This window comes from Nanorana parkeri, unplaced genomic scaffold, assembly GCF_000935625.1.
Source record: "Nanorana parkeri isolate BGI_ZX_2015 unplaced genomic scaffold, ASM93562v1 scaffold355, whole genome shotgun sequence".
Taxonomy (NCBI): Eukaryota; Metazoa; Chordata; class Amphibia; order Anura; family Dicroglossidae; genus Nanorana; species Nanorana parkeri.
Genome location: NW_017306623.1, coordinates 1,569,423 through 1,586,606, shown reverse-complemented (window position 1 = coordinate 1,586,606; position 17,184 = coordinate 1,569,423). Strand labels below are relative to the sequence as shown.

At 41.4% G+C, this 17,184-nt stretch overlaps 1 protein-coding gene across 1 annotated transcript in view; it reads right to left on the bottom strand.

Annotated features, from left to right (window-relative positions):
- Positions 1-17,184, bottom strand: part of ARMC4 (armadillo repeat containing 4) — a 118,454-nt gene that overhangs the window by 6,812 nt on the left and 94,458 nt on the right. Inside the window, exons 18-19 of the mRNA XM_018558739.1 lie at positions 13,612-13,800; positions 12,087-12,308 (exon numbers count right to left, since the gene is read on the bottom strand). Of these exons, the coding sequence (XP_018414241.1) occupies positions 12,087-12,308; positions 13,612-13,800 (411 nt within the window). The remainder of the gene's footprint in view (positions 1-12,086; positions 12,309-13,611; positions 13,801-17,184) is intronic.

The following is a 17,184-nucleotide window of genomic DNA, read 5'->3' as shown; positions in this document are numbered from 1 at the left end:
CCGGGCCACTCTGTTACTGCATACGCCACCATTGCTCCTGCTTGTCACTTCTACAGGGGCATACAGAGAGGAAGTGAGCACGGAGTTTATGGGTTCTCTGTCATCTTTCTCCTTCCTCTATTGACACCACCTCCTCCCCAATGCAGTCTGTAAGAGTCCTCCGACCTTGGGGGGAACTGTGCACATTGTATGTTTTCCCATGGGCGGGGGGAAAAGGAGCACACATCTGAGCTGAAAGGTAGAAGGAAGCCAAACAATGAGACGGAACCCTTCCAATGAAGCAGCCATCATGTAGAAGTCCAACATCCAAATGTAATTTTTCTTTTCTTTTCAAGGTAAGTGTAAGGAGATCTTACTGTTGGAGTATCCAAGCCATAGGAAGCCAGGAGCTGACTTAACCTGCCAGGCTACAGCTATAAATAAAACATCACATTTTTATGGACTGACCCTTTAATGTTAACATAATTATTTTAATATTGTGAAAGAATTGTGTTCAGTAAGAACACATGTGTTCCAGATTACTGTAGAACAACTGTAACTGACAAATGACTGTAGCTTACCACTAAATTAATAAAGAAGCCTTAAGGCTACATACACAGAAGTACAAGATGGACCACAGGTTCCAGAACCCATGGGAAAATCCTGCCACTGGTGTGTCCAGTGCAGTGCTTCCATGGACAAGACACTAGATTCTATATGTGGGAGTAATACAATTGATCAGACACTCAAGCCTTAATGCCGAGCATACTGCAGCCCATATTCACTATGATGCAGATCATGGTTCTCCAAGCTTCCCAGTGTACTTTTGTTATTTAGTAGGTTTTTGCAACACTGGCCAGTAACTGTTGGGTGCACATCAAGAATGCTTACTGAACACCCCCTAAAAGAGAAGTTATAGTGTTTTAGTATATGTTTACATTCTTTATTCACTATATATTAATTTTCACTCAGCAGGTGAAGCCCCAGGTCACATTTGTTTGTCTATTCCCAATAACTCAAGCTGAAATTCATGCACACAGCTATACAGAGTGACTCTTCGCCCTCACTTGCCTTTCTATTCATATGACTCCATTAAAATATTTGATCAGGGAGGGAGAGTCAGAAGTCAAACAGCGTCTGCTGTGCTCTGTCTTTAGGACATCCAGAGCACTCAGTATATCCACTGTCAAAGGTGCAATCTGTATTAAATGTTTATTTGAAAAAAAAAAAGATTTTATATATGTAGTAAAACACACATATACAACATCAGTTTGAAAAGCTAATAAACTTACATTTTTTAACTTGTTCCTAATTATTGTTTTTAATCATATATGTTTACAGCGCAGTCATATTTAATCAATATAGAGACTGCTCTTCCTACTCAATAGAGTTGTACAGTGACTGCACAGCACAGTCAGGCCTGTGGCATCACTTTCTCTGTCACCGCATACTGTGGTCTCAGCTCCCTGCTTTCAACCTACTAATTGGACAATGGGAGGTGCAGAAACACACTGATAACTCATCAGCTCTGCTCGCTCTTCTCTCTCCTCCCATCAATGCATGTGTTGCCCCTCCCTTTCCTGCTCTGAGCGCTGCTTTGCAGGGGATGACAAAAAGCTGATACTAAGACAGATTTAAGTAAAATTGTGTTGATTTAATATATAACTGCCTGGAGATCAGCTTTAAAGTGAACCTGTGCTTTTCACTCGGAGGGCACAACTTTAATGCTGGTGGTACTAGCAGCATATACCCTTTGCTCCTTTAATGCTCCATTTGCCCACCAGGAGTAAAAGAGAGGAAGCCCTGTGTAAGCTCCATCCCCATGTAATAACCCTGAGCCAATCACCAAGCACCAGTGCTGTCAAATTGGAGGAAGAGGGGTATAATGGGAGATATTTATCTTCTCTCCTGGCGGCTCAACAGAGCATTGGGAGAATAAAGGGAAGGTGAGTATGTGTTGCTGATAGGACCGTTATTTTTTGTGAACCTGTTGCTGCCTGCATAAGCAAAGTGCAGATTTGTTTAACACCACTCAGCAGAAAAGAGCGATGATCTTCTGTTTTTGTTTAAAGAAAAACTAAACATTAGCTGGCAATTGGCCCTGGAGTTAGGTCATCCAGGCTATGTCAATTTGAACAATTGAAACGAGATCAGAGTTTCACCATGGATCTGTGCTGTACATGAACACGCCTTAAGTAGCGCTTTATCTTTTGTTTTATTGCTGTCAAATTAAATATACATTTGTTATAGAGCAGAGCCCCAGCCATGTAGTGTACATAAAGCTGAACAATTGCAAGACGTTGCTGAGAGTATTTCTGTGGTTTATTGGGAGAGCCAAGTCGGAAGGAAAAGACATTCTCTGAATTTTCTTGCAGCAGGATAAATACAGAAGAGAAATGCAGATGAAAGATGAAGTTGCTTGCTGCGGACAGTGCCAGATTCCTCTCCTCTGGCGCAGCGTGGAGCTTGGCAGACACAGAGCGGTAGCAATCTTTTCCATTAAATTGAGCTGCACATATTTAGGCATTTTTGTTTTTTTCATTTATTTTAAAGAAACATCGCCACTTCCTTTTATACTTAGTGTACACAATTTCTTAAAAACACCAATATGTACACAAAAGTAAAAATATAAGTACACTCCAGTGTATAGTGTTGAGAGATCTCTTTACAAGGTACAGTAGTTAACCTTTCTGAATACAAGAGGAATAGAAAGTGCTAATTGTAAGAGTTCTGCTACAGTTCATCGAATGAGCTGTGGTATCCACTGCTAATGGTGACAGACAGTTCTCTCCTCACCTAGAGCACAATGGCACACCAATGTCTTCCGAAATACAATACATTTATTTATAAAAGTTTTTTTATTTTATTACAATCGTATCCTCCAAAAAAATCCATCTGGACCTAGTGCTATAATCTATCACCAAATACACTTATGTTATATCAAACATTAAAAAACCACAAGGCTCACTGATATACTTCAAATGCTACCCCTGTGCTATATAGTCAATCCCATGATTACAAAGCTCCTATACCAGTGCTTATATATCAGCATACACTGGGAATGCATAATCAGTTAAGGTGCCATGTTGCGTATCATAGTCCTACATTCATATGCCGGTCTCGACAATTCAATTGCCATATACATACATTTTTGTTTTCATATATGCAAATGGTGATGGGCACCAACCAAAATTGATGGTGAGACTGTGTCTGTAGAAAGATAATGGATATCGTCATTGACCTCTCACCATGTCTCTCGTGTTGTTCCCTGCAGACTCACCACTCTGCAATCCAGTGTCTGTCCTCTTTTGGGTTCACTGATACCCAAGCATCAATGACCTGTCCCCGGGGGGGAACATCATGAAGCTGCCCTAAGCTCACAGGAAAATATTGTGTTGGCATATGGCACCAGTCTCTGCAGAATACAGGACCCACCCACTGCTGGAGGAAGAAGAGGAGACGGAAGACCCTTGTTGTCGCATGATGGACTAAAGACCGATGGAAAAAGGTGTATAAAAAAAAAGGTGCTGGGGTTTTTCCAAAGGAGTGGGGTGGTGGTGGAGCTGGTCTTTAAGCCTGTCACAGCACTTGGTCAACTGAGACTATATGATGCAAATATGCTTAAGCAGATGTTACTAATTGCATGTCAACCCATCAGTAAATCCAGCTATATGCAGCTAAGTTATAAGGAAAAGTAAAACAGTAAAACTGTCCATCACATAAAAGGAACAAAAGGGAAGCTTGTAGAGTTGGAGGGGGCACAGCCAAGATTGACATCTAAAAGGTCAAGATTTGAAAATAACATTAAGGACCCATTCACACCACGTCTGTTGGGCACATCTGTTTGTGGTTTTAACACCATAAACATGCAATGCGCAAATATGGCTGCACCAAGGTTGGGGACCTCAGCCAGCTGTCTTTGATAATGCCTGTCCGGCTGCACATTGCCTCCTTCCCACTGCTGGCACAGCACAGGAAAGCCCCACACCCAACAGCACAGGCCTGGATCCCGGCACAAGCCTGGATCCCACCGTTCAGCCCTAGAGAGACCAGCAGCCGCATGCAGAGCCTTGGAGAGTCTGGCACCCACCCACAGAGCCCTGGAGAGACCCACATGCAGCCCTAGTAGGACTTGCATGCATCCCTGGTGAGACCTGCACGCATCCCTGCTGAGATGAGAACGCATCCCTGGTGAGACCTACATGCATCCCTGCTGAGATCTGCACGCAGCCCTGCTGAGACCCACATGCAGCCCTGGTAAGACATGCGTGCACCCCTGGTAAGACCTGTATGCATCACTGGTGAGACCTGCATGCATCCCTGGTGATATTTGCACGCATCCGTGGTGAAACCCAAATGCAGCCCTGGTGAGATCTACACGCATCCCTGGTGAGACCCAAACGCAGCCCTGGTGAGACCCAAATGCAGCCCTGGTAAGACCCAAGCGCAGCCCTGGCGCGATCTGCATGTGCCCCTGTATAACCATGGACTGATGGGATCTGTAGTGAATAGAGAATGATTATACTGATGTATAATCATGGAACGAGTTACAGTTTTTCATAATTATAAGGAAACTGTCATAAAATCATTAGTCTGTATTGTTTTTGAAAAAATGTCACGTCCCTTTAAGAAAAAGTATTGGTAACTGGTATCGACAAGTACCTGAGGGAAAGTACTTGTACTTGGTCTTGAAAAAATGGTATTGGACATCCCTAATATCCCTGATATATAATTACAAAACATACATAAAGACAAGGTATTTAAGACCAAAAATACTCTAAAAATATAATTTATATCTATCTGATCTGCTTCTTTTGTATACCTAAAATCTATGAAAAGGCAATACATTTCCTTTAAGAAATAAAATGACTGACCCTAATAAATAGGGCTTAGCCTTCTCATGTAAAATGGCTTGTTTGCCTGTGGAATGGTTTCAAGCGGCAGTCATTGTTGAGTAGTTCTCTTTCACCGGCTTAACAGTACAAGCTCCTGTTTATAATGTCAGAGGGATGCCAGACAGCTGCCAAGAGAAGCCCTCTTGCCAACCAGTCAGTAGGGTATCCAACCGATGCGAAAATTGATGTCTTGCTTCAAGCAGGCTATAATGCGGCACTTGTTGTGCATTCCAAACGCCAAGTAATTTGATAGTCTTACTTTAGTTTTTGAAAAATTAACTCCACTCAGAAGTTTAACCTACAAAGATTGCAAACCTTGACCCGAGCAGAAAAAAAATGCATGAAAACACATTTTCCCACTCGGCAACTTTGTATAACAAGCAGGTTTCTGTTGTACATGGACACTGATCAATCCAGCTAAGACTATGACAGCATCGCGGCTGGTTTAGTGCCCATACGCACAACCACTCATCTCTTTGTGTGCTATTGTCTTACAGTTACTATACAACTACAATGTTTAAAAGTGAATACCACAGAGGCAATTGTTTTCTATGGTGACCATGTGTATAAATCCTCAGAGCAGATGATGCAGCTACTACCAAACAAATGAAGCTTGCTAACTATCTTTAAAAGGGACACTGTGGGGTCTATTCTCGAAGCAGCCGAAGGATCTAGCCGTAGCTTCGGCCGATCCTTCGGCTAGCTTCGGCCTTAGGACCCCTTCGGTTCCGTAGCTGCTGTACGGGCTATTCACTATAGCCCGTACAGCTCCCGAACTTGGCCGAGCGGCTCAGTCGAGGCGACCGCATATGCCTCGGCTCGGCTGAGCCGCGCTGAAAGCCGAAGCTGGCCGAGCGGCCGGCCGACAGCATGCTTCTGACAGCTGGGCGGAGCCAGCCGTGATCTTACGGCTGGCTCCGGCCACTTGCAGAGATATCAGCGTCCCTGGTTACCAGCTAACCAGGGACACTGATCTCCAGACAGCAAACTCTCCCGGGCGCTCCGGCAGTCTCCCGCTCCCGGCCGCCAAGAAAAGAAACACTGCTTTTCCTTTTTTTTTCTTTATTCTGACACGGAGCCGTGTCAGAATAGAAAAAATAAAAATACACTTTTTGCCCATAGGAATGCATTGCTAGATTCCTATTGGCTATTTCAATTTGCAATAGCCAATAGCAAACTAGCATTGCCCCCGCCCTCTGCTGCAGTTCTCCATCAGGTCCCCACTACTGATTGACAGCAGCAGAGGGCCGGTACAATAGCTAGTCTGCTATTGCCCCGATGTATGGCTGATTTCAGCCGATATACGGCTAAAATCAGCCGTACCAGCCTGAAGTGAATAGCCGAACAGCGTTCGGCTCACTTCGCTTTAGCTCGGTCATTCACTCGGCTGCCTATGGCAGCTTAGTGAATAGACCCCTATATGTATTATCAGCAAATATAATGTTTAGCTTAAAGGTCATCTAAAGTCTCACACCTTTGAAATGCCTGCAAATCACTGCAAAGACACTTTCTGCTCTCATACTCCATTGCTCTACACTAGAATAGATAAGTAACTAGCTAGCAAGTACCTGTAACTCCAAATCCATGAAGAAGTCAAAGGATGCAATGCTTTGGATGGAGTTTTGGGCATGACATCATCTTGTTAGAGCAACTGAACTGGGAACCACGTTTGAGAACGCTGTTTTGTACATGCCTTGTAGCGCATTTCTTTGCGCATTGTTTTTTAATGCGAGTGGTCATTTTTAGTTAGTTTAATAAAGTAATTTCGGAGAGCACAATGGTTGTGTTATATGTTCTTTTCTGAGAATGACACTCCATAAGATGGATTGAATCATCAGACGAACATCACTTCAGCGAACTCTCCCAAGGAGGCGAAGAAGCACAAATCAGGTTATTCATCAGCACAAATCAAGTTTCTAGAGGAAGTGCACTGCATGAATTCCCCATAGAAGAAGTGATTTCTGACCTTAGTTTAACCATCAGGTGAAAGGCAAAAGGTGGAGGTTTTGGATGCCATCACTTCACAAAGGATTTATATCTTCCTGGTTAAACGTACTGATATCTGGAATACATCTGCATAGCACTATTCATTCATTGCTGGATCACCTTTGCAAGGTTATCAGGTTTTAAGTCTCTGGTTATGACATAGACTTTGGAGTAGATTGTATAGCACTATTATACTAGTTCATGACAATAGGTTTTGTGTTTGTTTGCTTTAGTGTTTAGTAGAAATTGTTGTTGTCATTGGTGATAGTGCTACACTATAAGCTTTCTTTATATAGAACAAACATGTTCACTCTCCCCTGCCTCTAAAGAGGCAGCACTCCATGCCAACTAATCTCCAGAACCAGGTACTGCCATTTGGGGAGTGGGGCATGCCAAGCTAACTTTTCAGAAGTCCATATCTGCAAACAATCTTTGAAGGGGAGGGAGAGGGGGTCTGCATAGTAGGAGTGGACAGGCAACCCACATGTTCAGATGTTGCATCAGAGTGTACCTGTTATGGCTTACAGGCTTTAAAGTGAACCTGTGCCCAGACTATGCAACCTAACATATTGACATTTTCTGAACAAGCAGTAAAAGCACTTTCCAACATGCTCTTATTCACCTCTGTAGCTATAGATCTTGTGGAGAAATGTAAGTGTATATAAAGCCAAAACTTGATGGGGATACTAAGGGAGTAGTTCCTCATCAGGTACGCTCTGCTAGTGATTGACAGTAGGCAGATTCTATAGCCACTGGCAAGCTGTCAATGGCTATGGAATCCACCCATTGCCTTCTGTAAATCACCAGGGGAGTGGACCTGATGGGCAACTATTCCCTCAGCTTCCCCATCAGGCTCCACCCACTGTCAGTGTCATTGGTTGCTAGGGACTATCTGAATCTGTGTCATTAAAGCTACTGAAACTGGTGTAAGGGCTATTTTGACTTTCGCACAGGACCCTTTAACGGTCCATACCACTAGAAATGTGGCACAAAACCTTTACTGAATTCCCTCCTTGTTGTGATCTTTGAAAATGAATTACTTCACAGTACATGCAGCTAGTGAGGTCAGTGATGGCTTGTTTTAGAACTCTTTTATTGCTTGTTACGAATATGTAAATGATTTAGTGTTGGTAGTCTGGGAAGAGGTGCATTTAAAGGCTAAATATTTGTCCTATACTCATCATACATCATTGAACAATATGGTGGTGCCCCCTGAACTTCCGATCTGCATACATTTTTTAAGTTTAGTTCACTTTGAAAATAGTGAACATAGAGGATTAGCAGGATAGGCTGGAAGCGAGCAATTTCTGAAAGAAGTTGGCAGTGTACATATAGGTATTTCTCCTACCATGTTTCCCCGAAAATAAGACACTGTCTTATATATTTTTTGGCTCAAAAAAACACACTAGGTCTTATTTTCGGGGTAGGTCTTATTTTTTTTTTTTTTAACCAGTTGACATCCGCGGTGTTAAACCCCCTTCCCATCCAGGCCATTTTTCAGTATTCAGTGCTGCGGTACTTTGACTGACATTTATTCCGTCATGCAGCGCTGTACTGAAATTAATTTTATACCCTTTTTTGGGGACAGATAGAGCTTTCTTTTGGTGGTATTTATTCACCACTGGGGTTTTTATTTTTTTACTATATTAAGGAAAAATGACCGAAATTAAAAAAAAAAACAGTTTCCCCTATATTAAAAGATAAAACATTTATTATTACCCAATTTTTTGGTAAAATATAAAAGACGGGGTCACGTCGGGTAAAAAGACACCAAACATGTCAAGCCTTAAAATTGCGTTGGGGGGGGCGGACGCGAACGAGCACATATAGACGATCGGCGGGCTATGGAGCCGCTTATCGCCTATATGTGAAACACCTGGTAACGGGTGTGTGCAATGGCCGGGTCTTTTCTGCCCGTGCGTGCCCGCTAGGGGGCGCGTGCGAGCAGAAAAAAATTGCCGTCTGCCCGCCAATGCTGCAGTGCCGTCCGTCCGTTTTACTACGGGCGGACGGCAAGTGGTTAATGTACAACAATCCACACTTATTCATGTACAACAGTCTACATGTATTCATGTACAAAAATATGGTGGTCAGGGCAATCAGGGGTGCCGTACCTTTCCAAGAGAATTTGCTAACCAAGAGAATTTGCTAACGCTGGCCAGAATGAGCAAAGCGCACTTTCACTATCGATTCCTCACAGGCGGAGTGCATTTGGTATCACTCCGCCTGTAACAGGAGCCGGCGCTATAGAGGAGGCATCGGCTTATGCAGCTCAGCTCCCTCCGGTGCCGCTTTGCTTCCTCTAGCGCTGGCTTCGTTGGCACAGGTGATTCTCTTTTGCCTCTCCTGCGGCTCTTCAGGTTCCCCCTTATGCCACCACCGGCCCTGGGAATGGTCACAACTAGGTCTTATTTTCCGGATAGGTCTTAAATTTTAGCAATTCCCAAAAAATTGTACTAGGTCTTATTTTCGGGGAAACAGGGTATATGTTTAATTTATTAAAGGCAGCAACCTATTTTGGTCTAGGTTTATCTTTAATCCTCTAATCAGCAATGGAAAAACAATAGTTTAATTGGATTGGTTGCTGCTAGCCGCACGTTCTTTCATCCAGTTTTTATACACGAAGCTCATTGTGTCACTGGTGTGCCATTTCCTTTAGACTTTAAGAAAATGTTCGCACCTGACACCCAGTTAAACACAGTTTAAATTACACTTAAGAGTTTTCATAGTACAGTAGCCCCTTCCTAAGACAAACAAAGTCTGAGAAGAGGGAGTTTTATGTGGCCTCTTGTCTCCGTGAACTTTTCTCCTGCGTGATATGATTGATGTAGTTGCCGGGTCTGGTACAGAAAACTTGGACTGAGGTGTTTTTTCGGCAGATGATGGATTAACTAGCAAGCTTGTTTTTGGCGGTATAAAGAGCGGCTAATTAATATCAAGTGACAGACGTCACGTTAATTTATACTCTTTTTGCCACTGTGCAGCAAGGACGTCACCCAGTTCTAGAAATAATAAAAATAAATTGCGGCTATTTAGTAATTGGCTGTAATTAGTGCGTAGCTTGGAAGACAAGACAAAAATTCTTTGTGATTCTCAGTTTTGTGGCTAGTCTTCCCGCTGCTGCTTCTTCACCATCTGTAGAATGGTGTACATTGAATTAGGGTAGCATTCATTCAATGAGCCTTTTATGTTGTGAAATCAAGCTGTTCTTTTTCCAGTTACATTCTTATTCCAATAACAACAAATAGTAACATCAAAAAGAGAGACAAAATAATATATGTGCGATCAGGAAATTAGGGAACACCGAATTAGAGTTACAAAGGAGCCTTTAAGAGGAAGAATGAATGGGTTGTAGTACAGTAAAGTGGAGCCACAATAAGGCTAAATGCAACCAATCAGAATTCTTTTACTGATCTAGAGAGCTCATATGGGATATTGCATATCATTGATGACCTTTGCTTTTCATCTTAAAAGAGAAGTAAAGCCAAACATTTTTTTTCTCTTTTCTTCTCTTTTGAAACACAGGAGTACATTTACTAATGTACTCCTGTGATCGAAAGCCAGTACATAGAGGGCTACTGCGTGCTATCTGCTGACAGTGCAGAGCTGCACTGCAACTGGGAAGAATCTTGACAATATTGTTGGGATCCACCCGACTGCCTGATTGACAGCTGTCTCTGGCTTTCTAGAGTAAGCCCCCTCCCCTGTCTGTCCCTCCAATGAGCACTGGAGTAATGAAGAAGGGAGGAGGGAATTCCTGCAGTGGGGGGTGACTGACAGTCACCGCTCTGTGCACGGAGGAGACCGTGAGCCGAGCAATCAGTGGTTACATGATTGTTCAACTCTTGGTATAGAACCAATGTGTGGCAGCTGGAGTGTTCCTCACTGGCCCTAAGTATATTTTCCTCTTCCAATACTTTTCCTTCAATAAGCCTGAAGGGTAGGGCTTTAAAGAAGAACTCCAGGTTGGAAAAAAACCCTTTCTTTTAACCCATGCAATGCAGGGATAGCCCCACTGCAAGGGTTAAGTGCTAATTTTGTCTAGGTGGCTCAAATAAAGCAGTTTTACTTACCTGATCCTCGGTTCCACGTCGGTCAACGCTCACTTCTCCCGCCCCTGCTCCGGCTGTGTCTTGGTGCAAGTTAAGGGACCTGCATAAAACAGGGAGAAGAAGATGCGGGAACCAGTCTAGCACCCTGGAGGGGCTGAGGAGCAGGTGAGTATTTTTTTTGAGCCCTCTAAACAAAATGAGCGCTTAACCTTTGCTATGCAGGGGTAGCCCCTCTGCTAGGGTAAGTTTTACGTTTTCCCGGAGTTCTTCTTTAAATAAGTGTAATTTTACATGCTTGTGCTTTTTTTATTTTTGTTGTATTGAATGTACTTATTTGAATATCATCCACTAAGGGGATCTCTGTGTTTCGATGCTGTCACTCTTCCTCCCTACTCATTGTTGTGATAAGATATCAGACCAAAAGGGAGTAACTCAGCGGACACATAAACTGGCCAAACATGTGGCCGGATCGACCTGGATTCAAACATACGATCACGTGGAAACAATAGACAAAGCTGGTATAAGCAATCATTATGAAAGTGATCCTGTCGCTTCGCTAAATAAATTCAGCCAATAGTCACCTGTAATAGAAAAAGTTAAATACTTCTCTCCTCAGCAGTTTGGGACTAAAATCTTTCTAGCTGGGTGCTATGGTTCCTCTCTCCACTAATACTTCCTATTGGGGTTGAGAGGCTGGAGTAGGAAGCAAGGCACTAGCATGGCAGAAGCCACGCTGTCGTATAGCATCAGCACCTGCCAGGAGATCATGAAGACAGCAAGTTTCAATCATTGCCTGCTGGACTGTAAACATTTGTGAATAAGACCAATCTCCCGTTTGTGTCAAGTTATATGCCCTATGTAGTCCTTGCACTGTAATGTAATTTTGCAAACACAACACAATACAAATTATTATTGTAATTTCCTTCCATAGCAAAAACAATTCAAACATTTATAGGTGTTCATGAAGGATACAGCAAAAGCCTATGCAAGCATCTGCTGATAAAGTAGGTAGTATATAACAAATACTATAAAATGTAAAATAAAGTTTATATTATGGAGCTCATTCAACTTTATCTTCTAGTATCCAGAATAGTTACATTAAGAATGATCAATGCTTATTGCTTACTGTTTTTACATCCCGCCATGTGTGAACACTCCACAGTGAATCACTTACTTTTACTGCTCCATTCTCATGCATTGTTATGCAGTTGTTGGCATCCTCAGAAAGTTGGTATAAGGCTTGAGCTGTGGCCCGATGAACAGATGGATCGTCGGATTTCAAGTACCGTACAAGTGGGGCCACGGCATTGGCTTCTCCAAAAGCCACGCGGTTGTGCCCCCACGTGCAGCAGCGTGAAATGGCTTCAGCCAAATGGCGTCTCAGCTTATCATCCGTCTGTAGAAAGCAAAAGAGATCTATTCTGTAGTCTATATTTGAAACTTTGCATGGCTTGAAAACCTTTGAGACACTCTCACATTTTTTCCTTTTACACTTATATTTTGCTTAAGAGGTCCCTTGGCGTTTGAGATAATGCTTAAAAAACATGGAGCAGTTTACGGACTGTGGTAAGGAAGGTATTTATGTTATTGGCGTTCCATGACCAGGAAAGAAAACGTTTGTCGGGACTGGGGTGCCATCAAACTCCAAGGAGTGAAATGTTATCTCAGGTTTTATAGCGGTTTGCAGCTTGCTGTCCGTCCATGCAAGGATGGAGAGGCTGACTTGTTAAATAATCTTTAGCAGCCAGGTGTCATGGGAGTGATAGGAGCTAGAGACGCAGTTTGAAGCTTGTGGCCACACTATTACAAGCAGATTTTTTTTCAATTATAGACTCACATATTAACTTATGATATTACATAACCACCTAGACCTAGAAATGGATACATTGCAGTAAAATGTTATGCCTATTTTATATTAAAGTGGACCCGCCTCATGAATTAAACATATAAACTATTAATATTGCTGTGCAGATGATCAATATTGCTGGGGAAAAAAGGTGTTTCAAAGTTCTCTAATTCCTCCAAAAAATTTTCCATGTCCCAGGAGAAATGGGTGCCTGGTCACATGATTAGGTTGACTTAGCACTGATGCAGAATTCTTTAATATAAGAGGTAGGGCTTCATTCCAAAGAGGTGGGGCTTTTGTGAACAGACTTGGGGGTTCATTCTGGTGCCTATTCCTCAGTAATATTGATGCTTTATACACCTACTGGACAGATTCACTATCAGAGCTTACTTGAACTTTTACGCAGTGAGTGCTGCCTTTCATCTGCCCATCACTTTCATCAACTTCCTGGATTCCCAGTGTACTTTGCCTCTCTTTTCCTGCTGCTTGGTGTGATGCAATCTAGATTTCTCAAGACTACATATCCCATCGTGCATTGCTTCCAGCATGCAATGATAATGTTACTTTATTCAGACGTTGACTTGTAGTTTAGTGTGCCAGTGCATTGAGTTAGTACATCCTATAGGCATCTTCAATAAGTAAGCTTACAAACTTCTAGATGTATATGGTTTTTAGGAGTGTGATACAACTTGGAAATGGAAATTCAATACAGAAATGCATATTTATTTTTAGTTTTTTACCACAGATACCCCTTAAAGGGTTTTATGCACTGACTAAAAATAACCCTTAGTATTGCTTTAAGTAAAGTCCACAATCTTACATGAAACACATTCAGTATGCTGCAGAAACTTACCGTATTGGCCAGTGCGGACAACAAGGGGACAACGCCATGATCTGTTATAACAGCTAAATTTTCATCATCTTTGGCTATATTGGTGATAGCCGCACAGACACTTGCTAGAACTTCCTTATTTTCCGATTTCAACAAATTTACAATCAGTTCGAGGCCTCCCACAAATGATCGGACCATTTCTCCAGCATCCTGGATAGGAAAAATACATGTTCATTTTATGCTTCCATGCTAAAGACTTATAAGCATACAATTGCAAAACTTGATGGTTTGGATATGTGCAACTTTATTAGGATGGAGCTTAATTTTTATTAAGGTTATGCAAACTTAGCATCTTCATTCTAAAGAAACAGGTGCCCTTAGAAGAGATACAGATAGTTTATAAGAGGTCAATATGAGGAGTTGTCCAATGAACCTCTCTTCCTTAGGATGGTGCAGATGGTCATTGGATTGCCATTGGACTGCACAATCTACTAAGCTTATGTTCAATTGCACAGAAATTGTACTGTGTGTGGTATCTATTACACTGGAAATCTCCACCAAAGAAGGTGTAGATGACCAACAATATAGAGAACCTTTGGAAGCTATGCCCAAAAAAGAAATACAGAGGACAAAGGTCTAGTCACTAGTAATATATACATCAATCAGCCATAACATTAGCACTATGGGAAGAATACAAGCCAGCGGAGGCAGTGTGATCCTTTGGGCAATGTGCTGCTGGGAATCTTTGGGTCCTGCCATTCATGTGGCTGTTAATTCGACATGTACCCCCTACCTAAACATTGTTGCAGACCAAGTACACCTCTTCATGGAAACTGTATTCCCTGATTGCAGTGGCCTCTTGCAGCAGGATAATGCACCCTGACACACTGCAAAAAATGGTTCAAGAATGGTTTGAGGAACACAACAATGAGTTTGAGGTGTTGACTTGACCTCCAAATTCTCCAGATCGCAATCCAATCGAGAATCTTTGGAATGTGTTGGAAAAACAAGTCCGATCTGTGGAGGCTCCACCTTACTTGGTCCCAGATACCACACCATATCTTCAGAGGTCTAGTGGAGTCCATGACTTGATGAGTCAGGGCTTTTTTGGAGGCAAAAGGGAAACCTAATCAATATTAGGCAGGTGGTCATAATGGCGGATCGATATATAGGCTTCCTGCAGCTGAACTTTCCCTGTTACTGACTAACCATGCCTTGCTCCACACTGTGTCTCTGTGTAGAAGCAGCATCTAGGTAGAAGAGCTGGATTTTGCTTCCTCATTTCAGAGCTTCCCTCCTGATGCAGTGCAAGAGAGGTCCTTGCACTGGAGTTCCTTACGTACAGCTTCCTCTCCAGCAAGGAAATAATGATCTGCCCATTACTGGCATAATCAAATCTCATTCCAAATCTCATGAGACTAGCAGTCAGAGGCAGCGGTACCTCAGATGAACTCACACTGAAGATATATAGCTAAGAGGCTCAAGGCACAGGAAATGTGATATTTTTTAGGAGTATTTCTAGACCTGAGGTAAATGTTTCAAGGTACAGTTTGGGCACAATTAACCTGTTCTCTATAACATAGCAAATTCTAACTTTTTTAGGTTTAGGTCTACTTTAAAGGCAGCAATATAATCTCTGTTTATAACTAGTAGATGCCAATGGAGCGACTGCTACTTGGAATTGATGAAACCAGTGATTATAGACTGGATCATTTGAACAGTAGATTTTTCACCAGGACCGATCCTTTGCTGGTCATTTACTGAAATCAATTTCTAAAACATACATTAATTCATTCACAGTATGGGAATAGGTTACACTTGTTGGATTTTGGCATAGTTTCTACATTATTGTGTAACTATGCATTTATGTTAAGCTACACATTTCCCTTTTTATTTTGTTATTTGTTAAACAGAATCATTAAAAACATGCACACAGAGTATTTAAAGATAAAAAAGATGATGATTATCTTAGTAAGTCATCTGACAAAATAAGGCATAGCAGAAAGTTTGCACAGTTGATAGTCACAAAAACAGCCATTCTCAAAGAACAAGATTTACATCGATGTTGAGAAGAAGAAAATTGAATAGAACTCAGAAAACACAAATCCTGAAAGAATTTTTTTTAATAAAACAGGAACAAGAAATATATATTTGCATACGCAAAGAGTTCCAGGATTCTAAACTGTAACCACGAGTAAGAATGATGGATTTTTCACAAGGATATCACAAGGATACTACTGATTGTGAACCATAAGTATTACCAATTCAGAAGAATACCAGCAGTGATTTCCATAATGAATACAACAGGAGCTTACTACGCATTACAAGTAAAACATGCAAGTTTTTGTTCAGCACCAAGTTAAAGGCTCTTACCTCATTCTCATCTCCATCCTTTGTGAGCAAGGGGAGGAAAAAAACAAGATTAAGCAGGACTTGTTTGTTGTGCTCTACTGATGCTAATGGATACTTGTTGATCTTTAGTAATTATGTATGTGTACCTAAAGAAATGGTTTTCTAAATTAGTTTTCTTCATGATGGGTTACCTATATGCAATAAATCATAGAGCCTATTTGGCTGTTTTCTTTTATTGTCTTGGATGGTTAGATTTTGAAAGAACTTTCGTACAAAAGATCTTTCATTCGACTTTCTATTAATTGATGGGGTTAAATTAATGATCAATTTCGACTGTAGTGACAAAAAAAGTGGAAGGCGGAGGATGGAAACTTTTTCTTGACGAACGAAGTTCTAACAGTGAAAGTGGTTTTCATTCAGGAAACTCCATTCATTCCCACATCAAATGTTAAAATCAAATTAAATTTTGATCGACATTCGTCAAAATGTTTGAGGGCATTATCGGGTGGTAAAGAAAGATCTTTCTTATGAACATTCGCTCAGAAATCTACTAGTGTATGGTCAGCTTAAGATTGGAGTTCAACATTGAGTATCTATTCGTGCCATACCCAACCTCAAATAATCACTGTTACTGTAGCACACAATCCTTAGTCCAGACCCATAAATATATATTACCACAGGCTGCAAAAAAAGGGGGTCTTTGGAGAAAGTTGTGTGGAACATATAACAAAAATCTTTATTAAATACACAGAATCCGAAAAAAAATCATTAAAATCATGCACACAGAGTCTTTAAAGATAAAAAAGATGATGATTATCTTAGTAAGTCATCTGACAAAATAAGGCAAAGCAGAAAGTTTGCACAGTTGATAGTCACAAAAACAGCCATTCTCAAAGAACAAGATTTACATCGATGTTGAGAAGAAGAAAATTGAATAGAACTCAGAAAACACAAATCCTGAAAGAATTTTTATGATACAGGAACAAGAAATATATATTTGCATACGCAAAGAGTTCCAGGATTCTAAACTGTAACCACGAGTAAGAATGATGGATTTTTCACAAGGATACTACTGATTGTGAACCATAGGTATTACCAATTCAGAAGAATACCAGCAGTGATTTCCATAATGAATACAACAGGAGCTTACTACGCATTACAAGTAAAACATGCAAGTTTTTGTTCAGCACCAAGTTAAAGGCTCTTACCTCATTCTCATCTCCATCCTTTGTGAGCAAGGGG